This window comes from Bombus vancouverensis, chromosome 3 (genome assembly GCF_051014615.1).
Source record: "Bombus vancouverensis nearcticus chromosome 3, iyBomVanc1_principal, whole genome shotgun sequence".
NCBI classification, from domain to species: Eukaryota; Metazoa; Arthropoda; class Insecta; order Hymenoptera; family Apidae; genus Bombus; species Bombus vancouverensis.
The window spans coordinates 7,047,667-7,067,228 of record NC_134913.1 but is presented as its reverse complement, the minus strand read 5'-3'; the positions used below and the strand labels follow the sequence as shown (position 1 = coordinate 7,067,228).

At 40.7% G+C, this 19,562-nt stretch overlaps 1 protein-coding gene and 3 long non-coding RNA genes across 4 annotated transcripts in view; 3 read left to right on the top strand and 1 right to left on the bottom strand.

Annotated features, from left to right (window-relative positions):
- Positions 1-18,388, bottom strand: part of Glut4EF (Glucose transporter 4 enhancer factor) — a 102,004-nt gene extending 83,616 nt beyond the window's left edge. Inside the window, exon 1 of the mRNA XM_033349079.2 lies at positions 17,092-18,388. Coding sequence (XP_033204970.1) covers positions 17,092-17,481 — 390 coding nt within the window. The 5' untranslated portion in view covers positions 17,482-18,388. The remainder of the gene's footprint in view (positions 1-17,091) is intronic.
- Positions 5,439-7,037, top strand: LOC117165742 (uncharacterized). Its single transcript, XR_004466082.2, has 2 exons — positions 5,439-6,190; positions 6,655-7,037. It is a non-coding gene; the product is annotated as an uncharacterized LOC117165742 (long non-coding RNA).
- LOC117165741 (uncharacterized) lies at positions 8,944-10,074 on the top strand. The gene is made up of 3 exons (XR_004466081.2): positions 8,944-9,104; positions 9,170-9,330; positions 9,437-10,074. It is a non-coding gene; the product is annotated as an uncharacterized LOC117165741 (long non-coding RNA).
- On the top strand, positions 12,449-14,692 carry LOC117165740 (uncharacterized). Its single transcript, XR_004466080.2, has 2 exons — positions 12,449-14,285; positions 14,351-14,692. It is a non-coding gene; the product is annotated as an uncharacterized LOC117165740 (long non-coding RNA).
- Positions 18,389-19,562: the final 1,174 nt, after the last annotated feature.

Below are 19,562 nucleotides of genomic sequence, written 5' to 3'. Positions count from 1 at the left end.
CGAGATTTATATTTTATCTATGTGTCACGATATTTTATAGAGATCTAGCACGCGTTATTCAAAGTTTTTTAGTCGATGGTATTGGTCTTATTGTAGCTATTCTAGAATCTCCGATTACGAAAGAATAGTAATCGTATCGAATTGTCCGCACTTTGGTATCTAATTTCATTTTCCTTTCCATCTAATTTACTTTAATTTGCGATGTCTATTTTAGAATCACGATAAGACCAATGTATACTTAATCGAATTGCGTTAAAACTGAATTATAGAATTATTATATATAATTATAGAATTACAAATAGCCTGTGCTGTTGATTAAATCTCAACATAAGTGATTAGTTGTGATCCTTTAACAGAATCGAAATTAACGAGCAATTACACTCTCATTGGAAAACGAGTAGATGCTCTGAAGCTTAAGGACTCCTCTTCTATTTATTTCAAGTAGAAGATTAGACATTGGCAAATTATAAAATTGAAGCAATCGAGATAAAACGAAGGAAATATTTGTAATCATTCGCGCAAACATACTCAATTCTCTTTACAAGCTTACTTTCAATTTGAAACACGTTCGTTCCTCTATTTGTCCTCGGTCTATCTAAAGATATGGTCAACAGGATAAGTCTAGACAAAGTTCGTCCGGTTTTCGTCGATGTCTTTGGGTTCAAAGTCGACTCAAAAATCCACACAATATAAATATAGGACAAAAGAGACACTCGTGGCGATAATTCGAGTCTCCAAGCGAAGAGCCGAACAAACTCGACTCGTTGTTTAAAACTGCGTGGGTTGCATCAGCTCTTTACGCAGCAACTGAATACAGAATCTCGAACTGAAGGAAATTAATATCGCCCCGACGTTAACGACCATAAATGAGAATCGATAGCGTTCCCATTAGCGAGATTTTTAAAGAGTTCTTTTCATTAGGAGAAGACCTAATGACAAAGATCAATTCTTCGTCTTTCTATTTTTTCTTTCTTTCTTTTTTTTTTTTTTGTAAGAAAATGATGCTCCAAATCAATTACATATATTAAGAGCAACAAACTACGTATTTACCCGGCCATGTTGAGAATAGAAAAAGAAAGACGAAGAAACAGAGAAGATGAGCGCACATCTCGATGATGCAAAGTTCACGTAGATAATTCCTGTTTGTTCCGAGATCAAGGAAATGTTAGATAATTATATCGGCTGTAGTAACATGCTGCTGCGTGCTCCCTCGAACACAATGCCACGCGTGCACATGAAAATGGTTCCATGAAAACTGATTCTATGGAAAATCCATTGTCACAGAACACCGAATCCATGTTAACTTCACGTTACAACTTTGGCGTCTCTATCTGTCTCAGTCAACGAATTTTTATCTACCGTGGCCTTTAACAAAACTTATTCGAGATGCATAAACGAGGAATTAAATACGACAGCTATCCGAAGGAATTCATTACGGAAAAAGACGAATTTGTTAAAAATTGTTCTCGCGACACTAAGTGAAAAGACTCGCAAAAGATCTAAATCCAATTCTCTAGTTAGATCTTTCTTAACTTTTACATTGAATTTCCCAAATTTTCCGAACAATGTAATACATGGTTAAACGTATTCGTGTAAGTCGAAATAAAGCTTCATTGAAGATTCAAAATACTTAATAAAAAGGAAATGGTCTCCCTTGCGTCTGTAGACCGTGCCCCAGACTCTGCTTTTACGATTAGTTCAACTGCTAGGCAACCTTTACGCGTCTGCTCATTGACTGGCTGCAAAGTAAGCGTTCGTGTTCTGACACCGCGGGAATTCAGGACTATGCCCCCGGTCAAATTTAGTCTTGCCGAAATCTTAGTCAGCGACTCGGTCACAGGCTTCTCGACCGTTTTACGACTACCATCTTTTTGTCTCTTTCTCTCTCTCTTTCTCTCTCTCTCTGCTCCTCCTCAAATAGAGAAGGAAGCTTTTGTCGACCGAGCATAAACGTTATACGAGAATATGGGTTTATTCATAAAAGGGAACAGCCTGTCTGTCGGAGACACGAACGACGAGATGGATATACGATAGTAATAAAAATAATGATAATTTCTCCAATTTCTTAAATTATTTTTGTTCTCTATAAGAAAATAGGGATTTGAAAAGCAAGAGAGATTTGCTAAATTCTGTTCATTCTGAATTCTTTGTTATTTTATGACACTGTCAAAGAATTAAGCCTACCTATAGCACAAGGAATTTGAAATTACAAGTACAAATTACAAGTTTCATAGATAAACATATTAAATTTGTACCTAATTTTTTTCAATCAGAGGCACTTTTTAATTAACTATAGTGAGCTGATACGAGTAAATCACGAGTTGATACGTTCTATGCAAAGCAAACGTGACTATACTTTGACATTCCTGCTACACATATAACGATAAAATTGAAGGTAAGAAGCTTCACTAACAGATAAACGATGTGTTCTTGGAAAGAGATACATGTTAATTAACTAGTTCACGTTAACGTTAAAACGATAATTTCTGCTCTTTGATTGCAGAAAATAGAAATTTTTACGTTCTTATTAATGTTGAAAATAATTGAGCACGTTATGAAATCATGCTAACGTAAAAGTGCAAAGAGTGTTAATATTATAGTAAGCGCACTGGTGAAACGGTTCTTAAATAATAATGACAACACGTCTGCGGAAACAAATTTGCTTTAAGCGTGAAACATTTCTCAGGCTATAAATAGATAGACGAAAACCTTTTACACGTAAAGACAAACTTGAGGCACAAACAAAACCGTGGAAAGTTACGCGGTTCTACTTTTGGTCATAGGTACGATAAATTATTAAATTCTCAATATCTAATTGGAAACTTTATATTTTACTAAAAACAATTATTCCCGGAATAATAAAATTACATTGAAAAACCAGACTCGGATGGTAAATTTATACTATTATTTTATTATTAATCTGGTTATTATATTACTCGATTATTAAATAAATCCATAATGCATCGTTTCATATCCAGAAACCTAATTGGTTACCAGATATCTGGTTTCGACTAACAATCGAATCGATATTACACGTATAAAAGAAATCTCCATGAAAAAATGATCGCACGTAAATATTTCATTGTTTTGCTGAAACTTAGTCGATTCAAGCTGAACACGGAGTTTATCTAAAAGGTTCATTGCTAAAGCGTTTCCTTGCCTGCGCCATCTCAGCCAGAGTTTAAAAGCGCAAGCCAGATAACGGAAGTTTCCAGCTCGGTAATCGGAAATTTCGAAAACACTCCCGCCTCAACTTTTGAACTAATTTAGAAATCGAGATACGTACGAGTCTCGTTATTGTTATTGCTTTAAACGTGCTTGACGAGAAGACGAGATAATATCATTATACTGACAATCAATCTGGAAAAAGCGTGCGTCAGTGTGGCAATCAACAACGTCACCTTCATTTCCATACGTAACGTCGATTCATCGATACGATTCTTTATCGACGGTAGATTGGTGAAAACTTGTCAAACGACGTTCCTGTTTATACAACCAACAAAATTCCTATCGAATTAATTGATAACACGCTCGTTCCACCAATTGACGCATTGCGATACATACAAAGGAGAACAAGATATCGAGACTGGTATCGTTTCAAAATATGATTAGGGTAGAACAGAAATATATACCTCTTTGTACTAGGTCATGACACACGAAATACGTATTTGTTCTTTTAGATTAAAATAAATATATATTAGATTAAACAAATTTCGCTGTAAAAGTGTATTGGTTTTTAGGTAGAAATCTAGATTGTTATCATGCGTAGCTTTGGCCAGACAGAATGACTGATTACAAGATTATAAGATTACAAAATATAAAATTATAAGATAAGAGGACGATTCGTATTTCGTGCGAATATAAATTCATCGGAATATTGGCAAACAGCATATTAAAAAATTCCAAGCAAAAACACACGGAACGAAGGAGCATAAATCGATATTCAATTCTATTTTCTAAACTATCCGAAACATTCAAACGAATATTTCATTTGTGACAAACAAATATAACATCGCCAAAAGCGGGTATATACATATCCATTTGAGGCGAATATCCGAGCAAAAAGAGGTTCCCAAGGAAAAGGGCGGAACGATGAGAGCAAAGGGAAAATTTTATCGCAACAAAGGACGATAACTCCTTTCTAGCGAATGCATTCCCCGAGAACGCCACGATAGAGTCAGAGAAAATAGCAAACGTCCCTTTCGTTCTGTTAAAAAGAAAAGGTGAATGAAGAAAAATTTTGTCATAAAAAAAACTCACGAATATCAGTTGACCGGTCGATAAGGTTGTTACGAAAAAACAAAATAAAAAGAATAAAGTAAAGAAAGAAAGGAACAGCGACGGCGCATTCGAGCTGATTACTCGTAGCTTTAGATAAGATTTATACAAAAGACGGCCTTGGTAGATTTGATTGGAAGGAACGAAGACAATGATCTATGAAATCATATCTAGATTATCGACGAGAAGCGTGAACGAGGAAAATACCATATTGAAATATATCAATTTCTTATGATACGTTTCATATTAATTACGAGCTTGTTGATGATAAGATGCGAAGGACGATCAAGATGCGGGAAATCGTTCCGCGATTCGATTCACAGTTTTTCGTTCGTTTCCCTGAGCTATGTCGTCACAACGAAGACGAACAACCATCGACGAATTTTCGTAAGGGGAATTATCTTGCTAAGATAAAGCATATATGTATCAATTTTCCACAACACACAAATGGTAGTTCAGGAAGCATCGAGATCGCCACGAAATAATTAGAAGATTCTTATTACGAACAATACTATTGTATCAACTAAACAAGTAGAAGCGAAGAAGTTAATTTTATTCCAAAAATATATGTACTTCAAGGCAAAAAACGTTTCGCAGATGAGAATTTTATGCAGATAAAAGGTTATTCTAGTGGCTGCGAACTTTTTCATTATCAAATTTTTATCTGCTTCCGTTTTAAATAAATTAAAAGTCAATTTCGATTAAATAAATCGTCCAAGCGTTAAATAATTGTAATTTAGATAATCGAACCGTACTAGTTGTAATCTGTAGTCATAACGAAGTCCGTAAAAAAAACCCAGTCTGTGGAATGGCTATTTCAATTAAATTTTATTCGACGACTTTATATATACAGAGGAAAGTAGGCATTGAAATACACACTAGTTACACGAGGCTTTTTAACGATAAATAGCGAAACTTCTTTCATAACACGAAGAAAACCCTTAATCTCTTCGTTGTATAAATAAAGTTATTTCCTGCATTGTACTATAATTTTTTGCTTAACAATTTTGTGATAGGTATTTTCAGCTAAGAAATTATTATAAATTCACATAAGAAATTATTATGTAGCAGAAATGGGTACTCCAGCATCAAATTGCCATTAGGATTAAACGAAGAAAACATCGATAAGAAAAATTACAAACAAATAGAGTCCAAAGATCCAACAAAAGTATTCCAGAAACTTCCTCAACAGCACTGCCAAAAGCGAAATCTCTATTGAGGCAAGGGGGAAACGGTTCCAGGAAAAATCACTTCATTTACAATAAAGAATGAAGAAATATGTATAAAAGAGACCGATGCGACAGAGTTACTGCGAACAAGTTCCCTAAGAAGGACCGCAAACATCGAGTGGCCATTGAAACAAAGAGAGCTACCGTACAGAGGTTCGGTTATCAGCAGAAAACATTTTTCCTGGGTGTCGGGAACGATAACGTGGCCAGGCCACGTTCAGCACGAGTGAGAACAGTCGTGAGCGACTACAGGCAGCAGGAATCGTACACAGCTGCTGCCGGCCTGATTGTTCCTCCCGGTAGAACCGGCGATCGGTGTCACTGTGTCGAGCTGTGCTACCGGTGACGTCACTGCTCAACACCGTCAACAGCCATCCCCTCTACGATCGTCGTAACGCTATTCACGACACTTGCTTACTTACGACACTGAATAAGGAACGAACGCCAGAGATTAGCAGCTGGCAGATAATGTTGCAGCGTGTATGCGAAAACCGGCTTTTTCTCGGTCGGACAACGAGCCACGCGGTTTCGTTGTCCCTAAGTGAAGTTCAGCTCCAGTAAAAAGACGTAGATCACCGTAAACGAGATCGAACAATGAGTCAGTTGGCTAAGAGTACAACTACGACCAGTTTAATGCTAATGGGTTTTGATCAACTGTCTTGGATAAAGTACAGCTGAAAACTGTGAGTCTTAGTTTTTTATCCGAGGTAGCACATTCTTCATGCTTTTGAATTCTCTACATTTTGCATACGATCTTCAATAGGTTTTTGAAATTAGTTTTGTAAATTTGAAACGTTAAGTGAAAGGGTAAAATTCGACACTGAATCATTTGACTAAGGAAGCAATTATAAGGACTGGAGAATGTGAATTATGAATGTGGTTTATATATTGTGCTAAATTTACGATTAGAGTATCAACTGAAGATTGGAATAGGGCTTATTTATGGTCTTCTCAACGCAACAATAAAAATTCTCACTATTCGAGTTCACGAATCATTCGACAGTTGTCAGAATTCTATCGGAGATAAAAATTTGAATCCATTCGCGAGCTCCATTTGAACACGCGATCTATTTCAAATAAATCGTGACGTTAAAACGCTGACAATCATGGGTGACGCCAGATCAGTAATTTCTCACTTGGTCCACAGCCTTAACGCTCTTGTCAGCGGTTCTTCCTACTCTTCATGCGTCATTGTGCACGCATAACGTCACGGCCGCCCGTGGAAATTGACGCCACAGCTTTTGTTCGGATTTTACGAGCTTGGAAACGAAGGACTGCACTGCGATACCGACCTTAAATTTATCAACTGTGTCACGATCATCGTGTAAATTCGTAAAGCTGAACAGAGAACCACATCCAATGACATGCTCGAGAAGAAAACGTTCTTTCTGCTTCACGGTCTCGGATACGAAAGCTGAGACAAGAGACACGAACGGTTTCGGGGAACGAACTTTCTTTTTGGCCTAATTGAAGAAATTAATCTTTTTTTAAAGTGGAACACTTTATAATAAATATTTTCCTTTCTAAGTAGATCACTATGCGAGTTCCATTATTGAAGTATTACTTATTTTGGGATAATAGGAGAAATTAAATATTTTCGGAATAGTTGCGATATGAATATATGTATAAGTTACACAACGTATACGTTGTGAATAAACAATATCTATTTCCGTAAATTGCAAACAATTTTCAGTATACTCTGAATCTGTAAAGACTTCAAGACCAAACAAAACTGCACGACATTTCTACAAATTCGGAATAAAATACTCAATGTAACACCTGCATTTCGATGATTATAGTTTGTGGTGGCTTCGGTATTTCCGTCTTTCTTCTCTTTTAGTGTTCCCCGCTGAAGGAAGGCATGTACCAAAAAGCAGGTCACGCAACGGCGATAACGGTAATCCGTGCAGTCGTGGTGTAACGGCGTTCACGTGGAAAAGCAAACGAAGAAAAGTGTTTTGTTCGCTTAGCCGTAGAATCGCGGCAAGACACGATTTATAATGACTGCGAACAGAGTAATGACCGCCTGGGTTTACCTTCGAGTCATCGTAGCTATTGCGACGACGGCAATTCGGAAATCCCGAGCTAAATTGTCTCTTCTAACCATAGTAGAATCGTATTAAATTAATCGTCAAATGAAGAGTTCACGGTGAATTACGAACTTCAATACGTGGAAACTATTTTCCTCGTATAATAGATGCTTAACAGGTGCTTTAAAGAGATGTAAATAATTAAACCTCTAAAATTGAAATTGTGTTTGCTTCTAAACCAAAATATTAAAGATATATTGATATATGGAAATGTAACTTCCAATATAACGTGGCATTATATATAGATGCTTAATCCAAATTCTAGTTTTGCATCGTGTATTTAATCCTAGTTTTTTAAGTTGTATAGTTTCGCTTAATCTTAAAATGAAAGTATGTTATTAATACTTGCAAGAACAGTAATGCAACTAATATCTTATTGTTGAAGGAAATCAGAGTTACGAAACTTTGATTTTTGCAATATCCAAAATCTCTGACCTAAACAAATACAAATCTTAAGTTAATTTTGCGATCGCATCAGATAAGCCCTATTAAAAATGTAAAAAAACCGATATATAATTACGATCCACTCAACTACCTAAAGCCTGGCTCTATCCCTCTTCACCTCGGATAAAAAATATCAAACAAAGAAAGTTTATCGTTCAACCAGAGCTTACTCATTCATCGACTATGCCGTTATATATGTCATTGTATATCGAAACGACCACACAAACCTAAACTCACAGACATCCACGTATATATGCATGTACAAAACCTATTCGCATGCCCACGTACATATATGCATAAGAGAGTACTCGATCCAGTTCGTGGCGCGTTATCGAAAGGCGAGAGTGTCAACGTTCACCCGCGCGAAAGTGAAAATCTGGGGCTGCCGGTCGTAGCACAAGCGAGAGATACTACTACGTTTGTCGACTGTGTCGAGGCGGGCGGGAAAAGGCCGGCCCGCGGCGGTATCTAGGCTGCGACCCGGTTCGCGATATCATTTAGGTCATTGTGTTCAACCGGGTCCAGCAAAACCGGGTAAACGCTGCCCAATGGCGGCGCACGACGCGCCACACTGATCCTGCTCTCTGGCGCACACCTTTTCGACGCATGTGCGCGTAGTACGGTGTGAAGAAACGCGACTACTATATCGCTCTCTGCTCGCCGGCCGGGCTTCTCTTTATACACGGCGTGCGCGCGCTCGTTATATCACAGGCGACGTTGCGTAAAATGTACGCTGGCACACGCTCGTCTCTTCTGTTACACGGAGAGTATGTGGCCGCCTTTCGCCCCTCTCCTGGCCCCCTTTTAAACCTATCCCCCCGTTCCGCCGTGCGTTCTGCCCTCCTACGACTCCACCGCTACCTCCTTGTTCCGTCTCTTTACACGCGCCTTAACCAGCACCGCGTGAACGCGAACACGTTCCGAGCTTCTTGTTCTACGTAGCGAAAGTTTGTTTTCATTTTTAGTCTCCCTCCACCAAAACCGGTGGCCGACCGGCCCGCCATCGCCACCTGACTTTTCATCTGGCGTGCGCGCACATTAATACGCAGAATCATAGCGAACCGTAAGTGACTATGTGGTTGAGAGGATCGAGAACTCGAAAAAATAGGTGGTCTTTATCTGTTACAGTTGTTTCTCACTTGGAAATCGATAAAATAGTTTAATCAAGAAATCTTTCCCAATTGAGGGAAAACGATATCCGATGGTAGATCGCATCGTCCCACGTGTTTCGAAACCTCTATAGATACCCACACGCGAACGCCTTATTTTACAACAGAAGGGTGTAATCAGTATGTTTGTATTGATTATTCAATCAGTGGTCAGATCATCCAACTAATAATTGCCTATTTTATCTCCGCCGTGTAAATAATTGAACACGCCTTATCTCGGTCGTAGGAATGACTTCTTCAGCTGTCTCGTTAAATCATCTAAGTCCCCATATTCAATAAGGTATTTGGTAGTGTATGAAATGGAATCGGTGATACGAAAGACCACTTATCTCCTGCCACATAGATGGAAGCGCGGTATACTGGAAAGTCATAAACTAGCAAAAAATAAGAACGGCATAACGAGCACGTTCAATCGACGCCTTTATGCGGGAGAACTCTTCCTCCCGTTTTCCTAATACACCATCGCATTCGTGAGAGCCGACGGGATGTATGTATTGCAAGCGCGTTTGCCACAGGGACGAACAGAACACGATACCTTTCCTGTGAATCTCGCGCGCGTGGAACGCAGCACGCGTTCGTGTGCACGATCGGTACCTTCTCGACCTACTTCTCTGAGAAAGGCCCGACCTCGCTTTTCTCTCTGTACAGCAGATACGCGCCACTTTTCCTCGCGTCCTCGTGCGTCCTATGCAGTATGGCACGCGCATCAACTTTTCGTGCCCTGGCCATTTGCTCGCCAGGGCCAGCACTATCGAACCATGCAATTGCACACTTCTCGATGATGACGAAAATGCGCTATACAAATTCAGATGATATTATATTCCACTATTTGAATTTGTTCTTTAAGAATCAAATTAGAATTCAAATTAGAATCAGGATAATTTAATGTTTATTCGATTCGTACATAGATGTCTATTGCTTGATTTAAAATAACGGATTAAAAGGATTAGATAATAAAGGTAAATACTACTTTGCGACGATCTACATTGTGTTATACCACGCATAGTGCTCTTCTTACACGGTACTATTGACAGAAACTGTTAGAAAGTCTCAGAGGACTTGGATGATGCATATTCAACCATATATTAGCTCGGCGTGTGCAAGGTTGCATTATCGATCATAATTTACGACGCGTGCTGCATTGTTACGTCAGTGCAGCTCGTTTACGGCCAATATTATCAGGTGGAAGCGAAGACGCATAAACTTACACGCGTTATGCCTACGATCAGCTGATTTCGCACTTCGTGTCAATTTCGTAACAAGCAAACAATCGTTCCAAATATCTAAAGAGAAAAAATTCCAGGTGCATCTAAGACGTCAACTTTTACCGCAACAATTAAAATGTTATCCATCCAAATAACTCCGGGTGTCAGATTCGAAAATCAAGGACGGCAGTTTGGCACGGATTTCAAGCGGCATGCTGATTTACTTTCACGCGGACAATGAAATTTCGTTCACGGCCAATACGTTGTTTAAATAACAGTAGAGAGTGTCGGCGCATAACAAGGAGCGTGGGCAAAGCAGCAACGATTACTCTGATGGTATTGAAGAACCATGATTCCGGGTAATCATACCGGCACGCGCGTTCTATTTTGCAATTCCATACCGTCACGTCGGCGTGTGCAACTTATTAAAAGTCGACACGTCTCGCGCGTACTACGCGCCCATTTCGAGGGGAACCTTGCGAGCGATCGTACGCGATGCATAAGTATTGCACCGGGTGGCATAGAGTTGTTCTAATATCCAAGGTAATTGTACTCAGACGTGCTAATGGTTGCGACACAGTCGCAATCGCCGTAAACCAAATCAGAAGGAGCGTAAGAGGGAGAGGGAAAGCAGGTAGAAAGAGATTTGTGTAGTACGCGCTGGACAGAGAGAAGGCGTTGCATTGTAAACTCTATGACCGACTTTACAAGCGATCGGCTAGGATACAGTGCCTCCAACGGTCGATCGGCGCAACTAACCGCCATGTTGTTTCCAAACCCGAAATCAAGTTCGCACCACTCTTTACAAAGAGAAAGGTAAACGCCGATCGCTACCTCGTCCGAAATTATGACATAACTTTGGTTTCGCTGTGTTTTTTTTGTGGTAAGGGAATTCAACGTTCGTAAAAAGAGAATGGAATTTCTCTTTTTTCTTTTTTTCTTTCCATTTAACGATAGATTCTTAACTATTCAGTCCACGTAACAGCTAACAGCATCGATTTTAATCCTAGTTTCGATACTGATCTGCATTTTAGCGCTCTTATGCATATCCGATTTTCGCTGGTGAAACGATGTTAAACAGATGTTCGTTTTCCGTGCCAACCTTTCCTAAGATCGACTGTTATTCTGCACTCGGTAATAAATACGAGGCAAGAATATATAGATCCCAAAAGAGTTACATAAATTAAGATAAAGAATCTAAAACGGAGAAGCGAGTACTTTAAAATCTGCTATTATCAAACTAACGATTTCTATTATAAATTCTGTATTCTACCGAACCATAAGATTAATTTTTTTCATTTAAAAATAATTTTTATGAGAAGAATTATAAAATTAATTTATATCGCGTATAATTCTGCTACGATTGCAAAGTTATAATACAGTATGTGTCGTTTCTAGTTTCCAACTGCCGAATAGGTCCTATGGACAGCTACAGCGACGGAGACCGGCCGGCCGGCCTATGACTATAAGTTAATACTTATGTAGAGTGACCATCCGTGATCCATCTTGCGTAACCTATTTACCGGCAAAGTGGTACAAGCACGTATGACATAATCCCGTGCAACAGAGCACGCACTGTGCACTTTACATTCCGGTCTGTTCGAATACTATTTTAAATAGCCCATACTGCGATTGTGCGCCTGCGCGGCAGCTCAAGCCGGCACGCCGCGTCGCACCAGTGCGCAACGTTTAGCAAATTAAAAATACACGAAGAAAATCAGCCCGTGAAACAAGAAGATACAATTTTACCATTATTATATATCCCATGGAACCTTTCTTTTACGCCCCACTTGTTTATTTTAAACATACTTTTGTTTCCAACATACTTTTAAAACTATACAACAAGATCTTTGAGAATCTTGAAGAACTTAACTTCATATTCTGATACCGATTATGTGGAACTTAACTTTATTCTTAAATCTAACGATTATAGTTTTTCAGTCTAAATAGTGTTTGACACTTAATTCCATTTACTTCACACTCGGTAAGCTATTTTTATAAACTATTTAAAAAAACGTACAATTTATGTTTGAAACCAGCTTTATGTATGTAGATCTTAATCGAACCTGCAGAACCTCTCTCGACTAAACTGTAAACAACCAGGATATTCGAAACGTGGCTGATAAAAATACTATATACTCAATCACACTCCCTTTACGATCAGTTTCCCTCGGTCGAGTTCGTAACCTCGAATCGAACGAGTACGCGACGAAAAGAGGCGAGGTTAGAGAGATCGAGAGAGATTGACCACCTGCTGCTGAGCGTGGCCCAAGCAACTAGAGCAATGAATTATAACCTCGGATCTCATCGAGCTGTCGGCAGCTGTTGGACGGACGTTTCTTCTGTATGGCAGAAAAATTAAAGCGTTCTGGATTCCCCGGCGCACACAGCGATTGATAAACGAATATAAGAGAAGAAAAGCAAGAATTTATCGAAACTAACATACGTATTTCCAAAAACGTCAGTGGCTACAAGATAGCACGAACGATCGCAAGGAATGAAGGAAACACCCGCGTGACTATGTCAGACTGCTAGACAAGCCTGTACGCATACCGACATTTGTTTACATCGCGAACGGTTGTTGCGGATGCGCCTCTATGTATGTATGTATATAGAGTCGGGCCAGTTAGGTTTGGTAAGCCTGTGCCGGGATATCTATCTTTGGATCCACGCACGAAGTGCGCGCACACACTGGCCATCTCTTACTCAATCGTCTCACGCCCGTGCCGGTGACCAGTGACACCGTTAAACGCGACCATTATTTCGAATGCGCCCCGCAGGTCGGATATTTCCGTGGTGACCGTAGATAGACCCGATGGATCGCACCGTTAACGGCGAAACGCACTCCCGCAGTGGAACGCATTACCACGTATCCAATGTTGTGCTATCTTTTCGTCGCAGTGAAATGCACGCGTCAGTGATTCTCAACTTTTATCGGTTACGGTTGTTTTGTCATGTTGGTTGAGGAGTGATTATGTTGGACAATTTGACAGAAGAGTGAGCGAGTTTGACGATTGTGACCGTGATAAGAGATACGACGAAATAGCTGCGAGGATTTGTAAAGAGGCGATTTTATTGCGCGATCATGTCGGTTTGGTAGGGTACTTGGAATCCAGATAGAGAAAGATGTGCTAAAATAATAGCAAAATCAAAATATGAACACTATCTTTGAGGTGGTTTTACTGAAAATATAATAAAACTTGGTATAAAAACTAAATTACCTTCTAAGTTGATACTTTTAGGGATTCACAACATGTAAATTCTAGGAAGCATTTAGTTAAATACGTAAGATGCATGTTTAATTAATTGCCGATTATTTGTAGTAGTACAACTCTGAGCAAGTAAAGCCTTATAAATATTCCGATAAATGTCACGCTACGCTAATTTCTTCCTCTTTCTATGAAATTGTAAACGACGATAAAATCTAATATTTCTTAAGGAATGAAAATTTCGAATTAATGAGCAAATCAATTGTTAAATTTTAGAATTCCTTATAGTTCTGAATAAATATAGTAAATGAATAGTGAGTACAGCCATGGACAATACTTTGAAAAAATAGGGACTGCAACGAAATTGACGGTCGAGCGCCATGGCTATTGACATATTGTCAGGGCTAACAGAAGGCAGGTCGACCGGTGAGGTGTCGAATCGCGAAGTGGACGTTACGAAACTGCATATGTAAGATGTTTGCTAAAGCAGAGGTACACGATAGTCGGCAGAACGCACGGAAGCTTTAAAATTACCACTTGCGCGTACTTGCGCTAACAGATAAACGCCGTCCAGTATTTACCGATTCACGGTTCGGTAAATACTTCGACGTCACTAAAAGTCAGCCATGTACGCTCGCTTATGTGTTGCATGTATAAACAGGTAACGACGTGGGGAAGTACTTACGTCAGAGTACTACATCGGTAGATTAATTATGGCGATTAAAGATTACAGATGATCACGGTGAATTAAGGAAGACAGGAACACGAAAAGCACGCCCTGTTACGTATATCTCATCACGGATACGATGATTAAAAATAATCATAATTGCGATCGAGAAGATTAAGATGAATCTCTGAAGTTTACTACTATCACGCGCCGGCGATAATGTGTTCGTTGAAACCAAGACCTGAACGATTTTCATTCAGATTTTATGCTTTCGTTGATATTAAGGAATATTACCATAAGAAAAAGTTCCCTTCAATAAACTTCAATTCTCTCTTGAATGTAGTAATAATTGCCGTATATGTATGTACTTCAAATAAGAATAAACGTGTGTTGCAAGGTTATCTATATTTAGCCCTATAATGAGTCTCCCCTTATTTAAGTGCTACCGCTTCATATTTTCCATTGTCAGAATTTTTTTGTACGAAACCACCAAGGGATATGTAAATTTTAAAAATTTTGATTTAATAAATTACCAATTTAATCAAAATTAATTAATTACATAAATAAGCTATAGTACAATAAAATTATCATTTAGTACCCAAACCGAAATATAAAATTTTCTAGCATAATTTTGTTTATGAATTCTCTATCATAATACACATACCCTTGAAATGTATACAAATTTGACAAATAAAAACCAACTATTGCTCGAAGAATATTAAGTGTCAGTCTTTCATTCTAAACATCTACTGGAAACGTGTCTTTAGCCTACGTGACATCGTTGTTAGATAAAAACGCGACAATTTGACCATTTGCCACCGCAATAAGGCAGGCCGATTTTCCGGTGAACTCGTGCAAAACAGACATAACTACATATTGCGGGGCGCAAAAATATCGGAACCGGACACTTCGGTCTGACCAGATCCGGTTTATTTTTTCCCCCGAGTGGAGCATGAGCGCTCGCGAGCGCGCAGCAAAGTTTCCACGAAATGAAACCGTGGTCACGCCTGAGCTACCTAACGGAGGTAGAAAGATATTGCGCTAATGCGTTCCACGTGGGGTCACCGGTAGCCGGTGCACGGGCCAGTACTACCGTACTGGCTTCGCGCATAAAACCGACCTCTCCCGCATCTACGTACATACATACATACGCGCGAAAGAGCCTCGCTGTACGGACAAGCAAGCTAGAGAACGCCAGTGCCTCTCATTACGAATCTAACCGCGCCCACGTAGCGGTATCGAGGCTGCGTATACTTCTCTGCCACGCCTGACCGGCCGTAATAGCGCTATCCCTCGTTTTATGGGGTATTTATTACGTTGCGCTCGCTACGCTTTTCTACGAATCTGCAAAAAACTCTTGCGGCTCTCGGCAACTGTATACGCGAGTATACTCGCGTGTGCGCAGCCGCGCGTGCGCGCGGCCACTTCGCGGATTCTATCTGGCCGTAACTCGAGAAAGGCGTGTCGAAAATCGACGGACTGGCATCGGTCTCGTGTATCGTGTGACTCCAATATCGGGCGGCGGATGCGCCTCGAGACGCAGGCATTTCCTTCTGTTAACCCATTCGTTAACCTGTTATTCGTTCGCTGGAAGTTATACTCCCCTTCCATCGGTTCCCCCACCCATTTACGATCAGACATTGTTTTACTCTCGAATATTCTCGATCGCCAATCCGCTAGATCGACGACAATCGGAGAAACGAATTCCATTGTGCGTGGCAGTTATGCTTCACAACGCGGCATTCGTGTTCAGATACGGGTAACGTGTTTGTCTCTTATAAACCTGTGTCTATCCCGCACGCGGACAAGGGGAGTGAAGTGACCCTGCTCATGCGCGTCGCGTAAATAGGAGAGCCACTGTACAGTCTGCACGCGGAACGAGGTCACGAAAATTAAATTTTCTGATTAACGGCACGCACGCACACACCCACCCGGTAACAGCCGGCTGTCACATCGTCACGTGCCATTCCGTCTTTCCTCTCTTACCTTTTGGTTGATTTCACCCAGCTGTCAAAGATCTATCGTCTATATCTTAAGAATAAACGCAACATCGCGGCAATTCGTCATAGTATGTCATCGGTACTGTCGATGGCGTGTTATCGCGCGCGAGAATACGTTTTTCTCGCTCTCCGAAAACATCGCGAACATCGCGTTCGGCGGAACAGCCTGGCTATGCGCATGCGCGCTCGCCGAGTTTGATGCGCGCTAACCTGTGCTCCGATGCAACGAGACCCGGCGGCGGTACGGATGACGTATCAAACCTCGTTATGCCTAACGTGCCCCGCCAATGCTTTGTGCGTTTTTCTTTAAACGTATGTATATACAGCGTATATATGTTTGTAATATATGAGTATGTGATATACAGCAATACACAGCGCTACCGAGAATGAGAAAGGAATGTACTATACATACATGTAAATAAGAGCGAAACTTTGACCTATTCCTCCCTTTCCAATATCAATTCTCATTGAATCAATTTCATATTGAACATAAAATTTGGCAGTTAGTGATAGAAATCTGATAATTAGAAATTTGATCTAGAAATATAAAATTGTTTAATTCGATCATTCGAAAATAAAATTTACCAAATTATTGTCAGTCCAAAATAAATAAACTACCCAATAAACTTATCGTCAAAGATTACAAGAAAGCGAACTTAAAAGTAACTAGCGTCACATCCGCCATCCGAGAGTTACGGCAATACAATACGGAAAGATGTACTATTTGCCCGAAATACGCAAAATTAAACAGAAGAGATAAGAGAAAGTAGAACAAAATGGGTATTACCAAACTCACTCACCTCTTGGCCGTTCGGTACAATTATCACGTCTACTTCGTCGAGGTGCTCGCGATGTTGCGTGACCTCTGCGTGAATTTCCCGTCCGTTGTACGTAAGATAGACCTTCTGGCCGGGCACGAGATGCGCGCTGGTGACAGAGCCGAAACCAGGCCCGATCAAATCGCGATCGGAGTATTCGGTGCTGGGACTCGGCGGACGGCCGCCGGGAACGGAATCGAAGCGCACGGAGTAGCGAGTCTTCGGTGTAATGCTGAGGCCTGACTCGGACGCGGCTGACGCCGGCGTTTTTACGGCGTGAATGACGCCACTGTAGTATTTCCCGTCCTCGCCGGGAGCACACACTCTGGTGCCGATTATGCTACGTTTCGCCAGCCTCTTGCCCGTCGACATTATTCGTGATTATCTATGGTTAAACGATCTCGGCTCTCGTTTCGATCACTTCGATAAATCGATTGAAACGTTCGACGAGGATTCTAACACACCGATATACTTCACAACAAAATACCATGTATCGAATCGTTCTCGAAAGTATCTCGCGCGAATTCGCCTCTCGTATAGATCATTTGCACCGCGGTTAAAGACTCACTCTTCGACTACCGTCCGCGAAACTCACGTTAAAAAACGTACGTAGATGCAGAAACCGGAAACAAATTTGGATCACACTAGAGAAGAAATAATGTCACGCGCGATTCAACAGTTCGACACTTTCCATAAGAGATGATCGAAACACGATTGATATATTATGTCTATGATTCGAATGAATATTTGGAAAGACACTCCCGGAAACTAGAACACCAGTTTTACTCGTCGTGTGTAGCTTCAGCTCTTTTTCTTTCCTTTCTTTCTTCCTACGTCTCCGAAACTCCGTACTGCGACACGTTGCTTTAGGTCATCGTTCCGTGATAACTCGTCGAGGACAGATTGGGCAGTTTTGCGTGAGATTGCAATCGCGATAGCAAATGCGATCCTAAACCGAGGAAGGACGCGGTGGCCTTCGCGGCCTGAACACAGAACTCAACGTATCAACAAAACGGCGTGCACCGTTGCCTGTATTCGTCACGCCGTCCGCATGTTCGAGGCACTTCGTGATCGATTTGTGATAATACTTTGGAGTGCACGCGGTAGATAGCATAATATATGACTGACGCTTGCCGGTGAGTAGAAATCCGGCGCTGTACGGTAACTTGAACGAGCAAGCGGTACACGATTCAATGGTATACGAGCAGGAGTAGGACTCGCGGTACCCGACATGTGACGCACAGCTGAGCGACCGAGGGACTGAGGACAGACTACCAAGCGGCTTTCACTGCGCCGGCCGGCCGCCCGCCCGCCCGGGAAAAACAGCTGATAGATAACAACAAACCCACGTGATTCGGCCTCGAGCACCGATTGGTCGCGCTCGCTGACCTACTTACTCTCATTGGCCGTCCGCCCGGACAACGAGAAGAACGGGAAAAAATCGCAGACTAGAACCCTAGCCAAAGCATTTCGCTCATCAAGACCTTCCACTTTCTCAGCCCTCTCCTCTTTTCGTACGCCTGTACTCGGCGTCCTTTCTGGCGTCCCTCTTTTCTATGCGCAAAGTACGTCGATTACATACAGGCTCATATGAAATCTTGCACACCATCGATTTACTTTGTCAAATTAACCTAAAAGTATTCATGGAAATATCGATTTTGCATAGGTTTTATAAACGACAGTTTTGTAATCAGCTGGTACTTAAATACACAAAGCAGCTGAGCTTTGTCATCAGCTGAGAACGCCTGTGACGAAATCGGAGCGAGTGATCAGTCTGCCGATAGGTACAAAGCCCGCGTCAAAGAAGCCTCTCTTCGTAAGATATTCCTACTGCCGCTCGTACACCATACTGTAACATCTTTTTAATGAAATACCTTGAATTTCCTCAAGATTCTTACTTTTTGGTAAAGTAATGTCTGTAGGAAAAGGGGAGTTATGCGTTTCATCGCAATAAATATTGTTTTAACAGAGAAAAACTATGTTTATGGTTCAGCTGTCAGTAGAAGGCGGCCATTTTACGTCAGCTGAGAAGGTCGGTGACGACACACATTGAGTGAAATATCTTTCGCATGGTAGTCGAGCGTCAGGGAATGTGTCACAGAGAACCTCACCTACAAAGTTATTTGCAAAGCTTGTCACTGTACCGGAAACAGTGTATACTTTATATTTTTTATTTAAAGAACAAATTCATCCTTCCTATCAAATATATAAAATTAATTAAAAACATGTAATTTCAATCCGATAAAAAGTTCAATATTTTACAATTATTTCTCTGTTTCTTATACGATATCCTGCCTTGTAATGCAAAATTGTCGTATATTCAATATTTAATCGTAACAATGTCAAATTAGTACTTCGTGTCAGCTGAGGGCGCTAGTGACGAAACACAGTGGAGTGGATAGTCTGTGAGAGCAGCGATATATTTTGTTGGCCAATTCGTAGTAGCTTTCGCA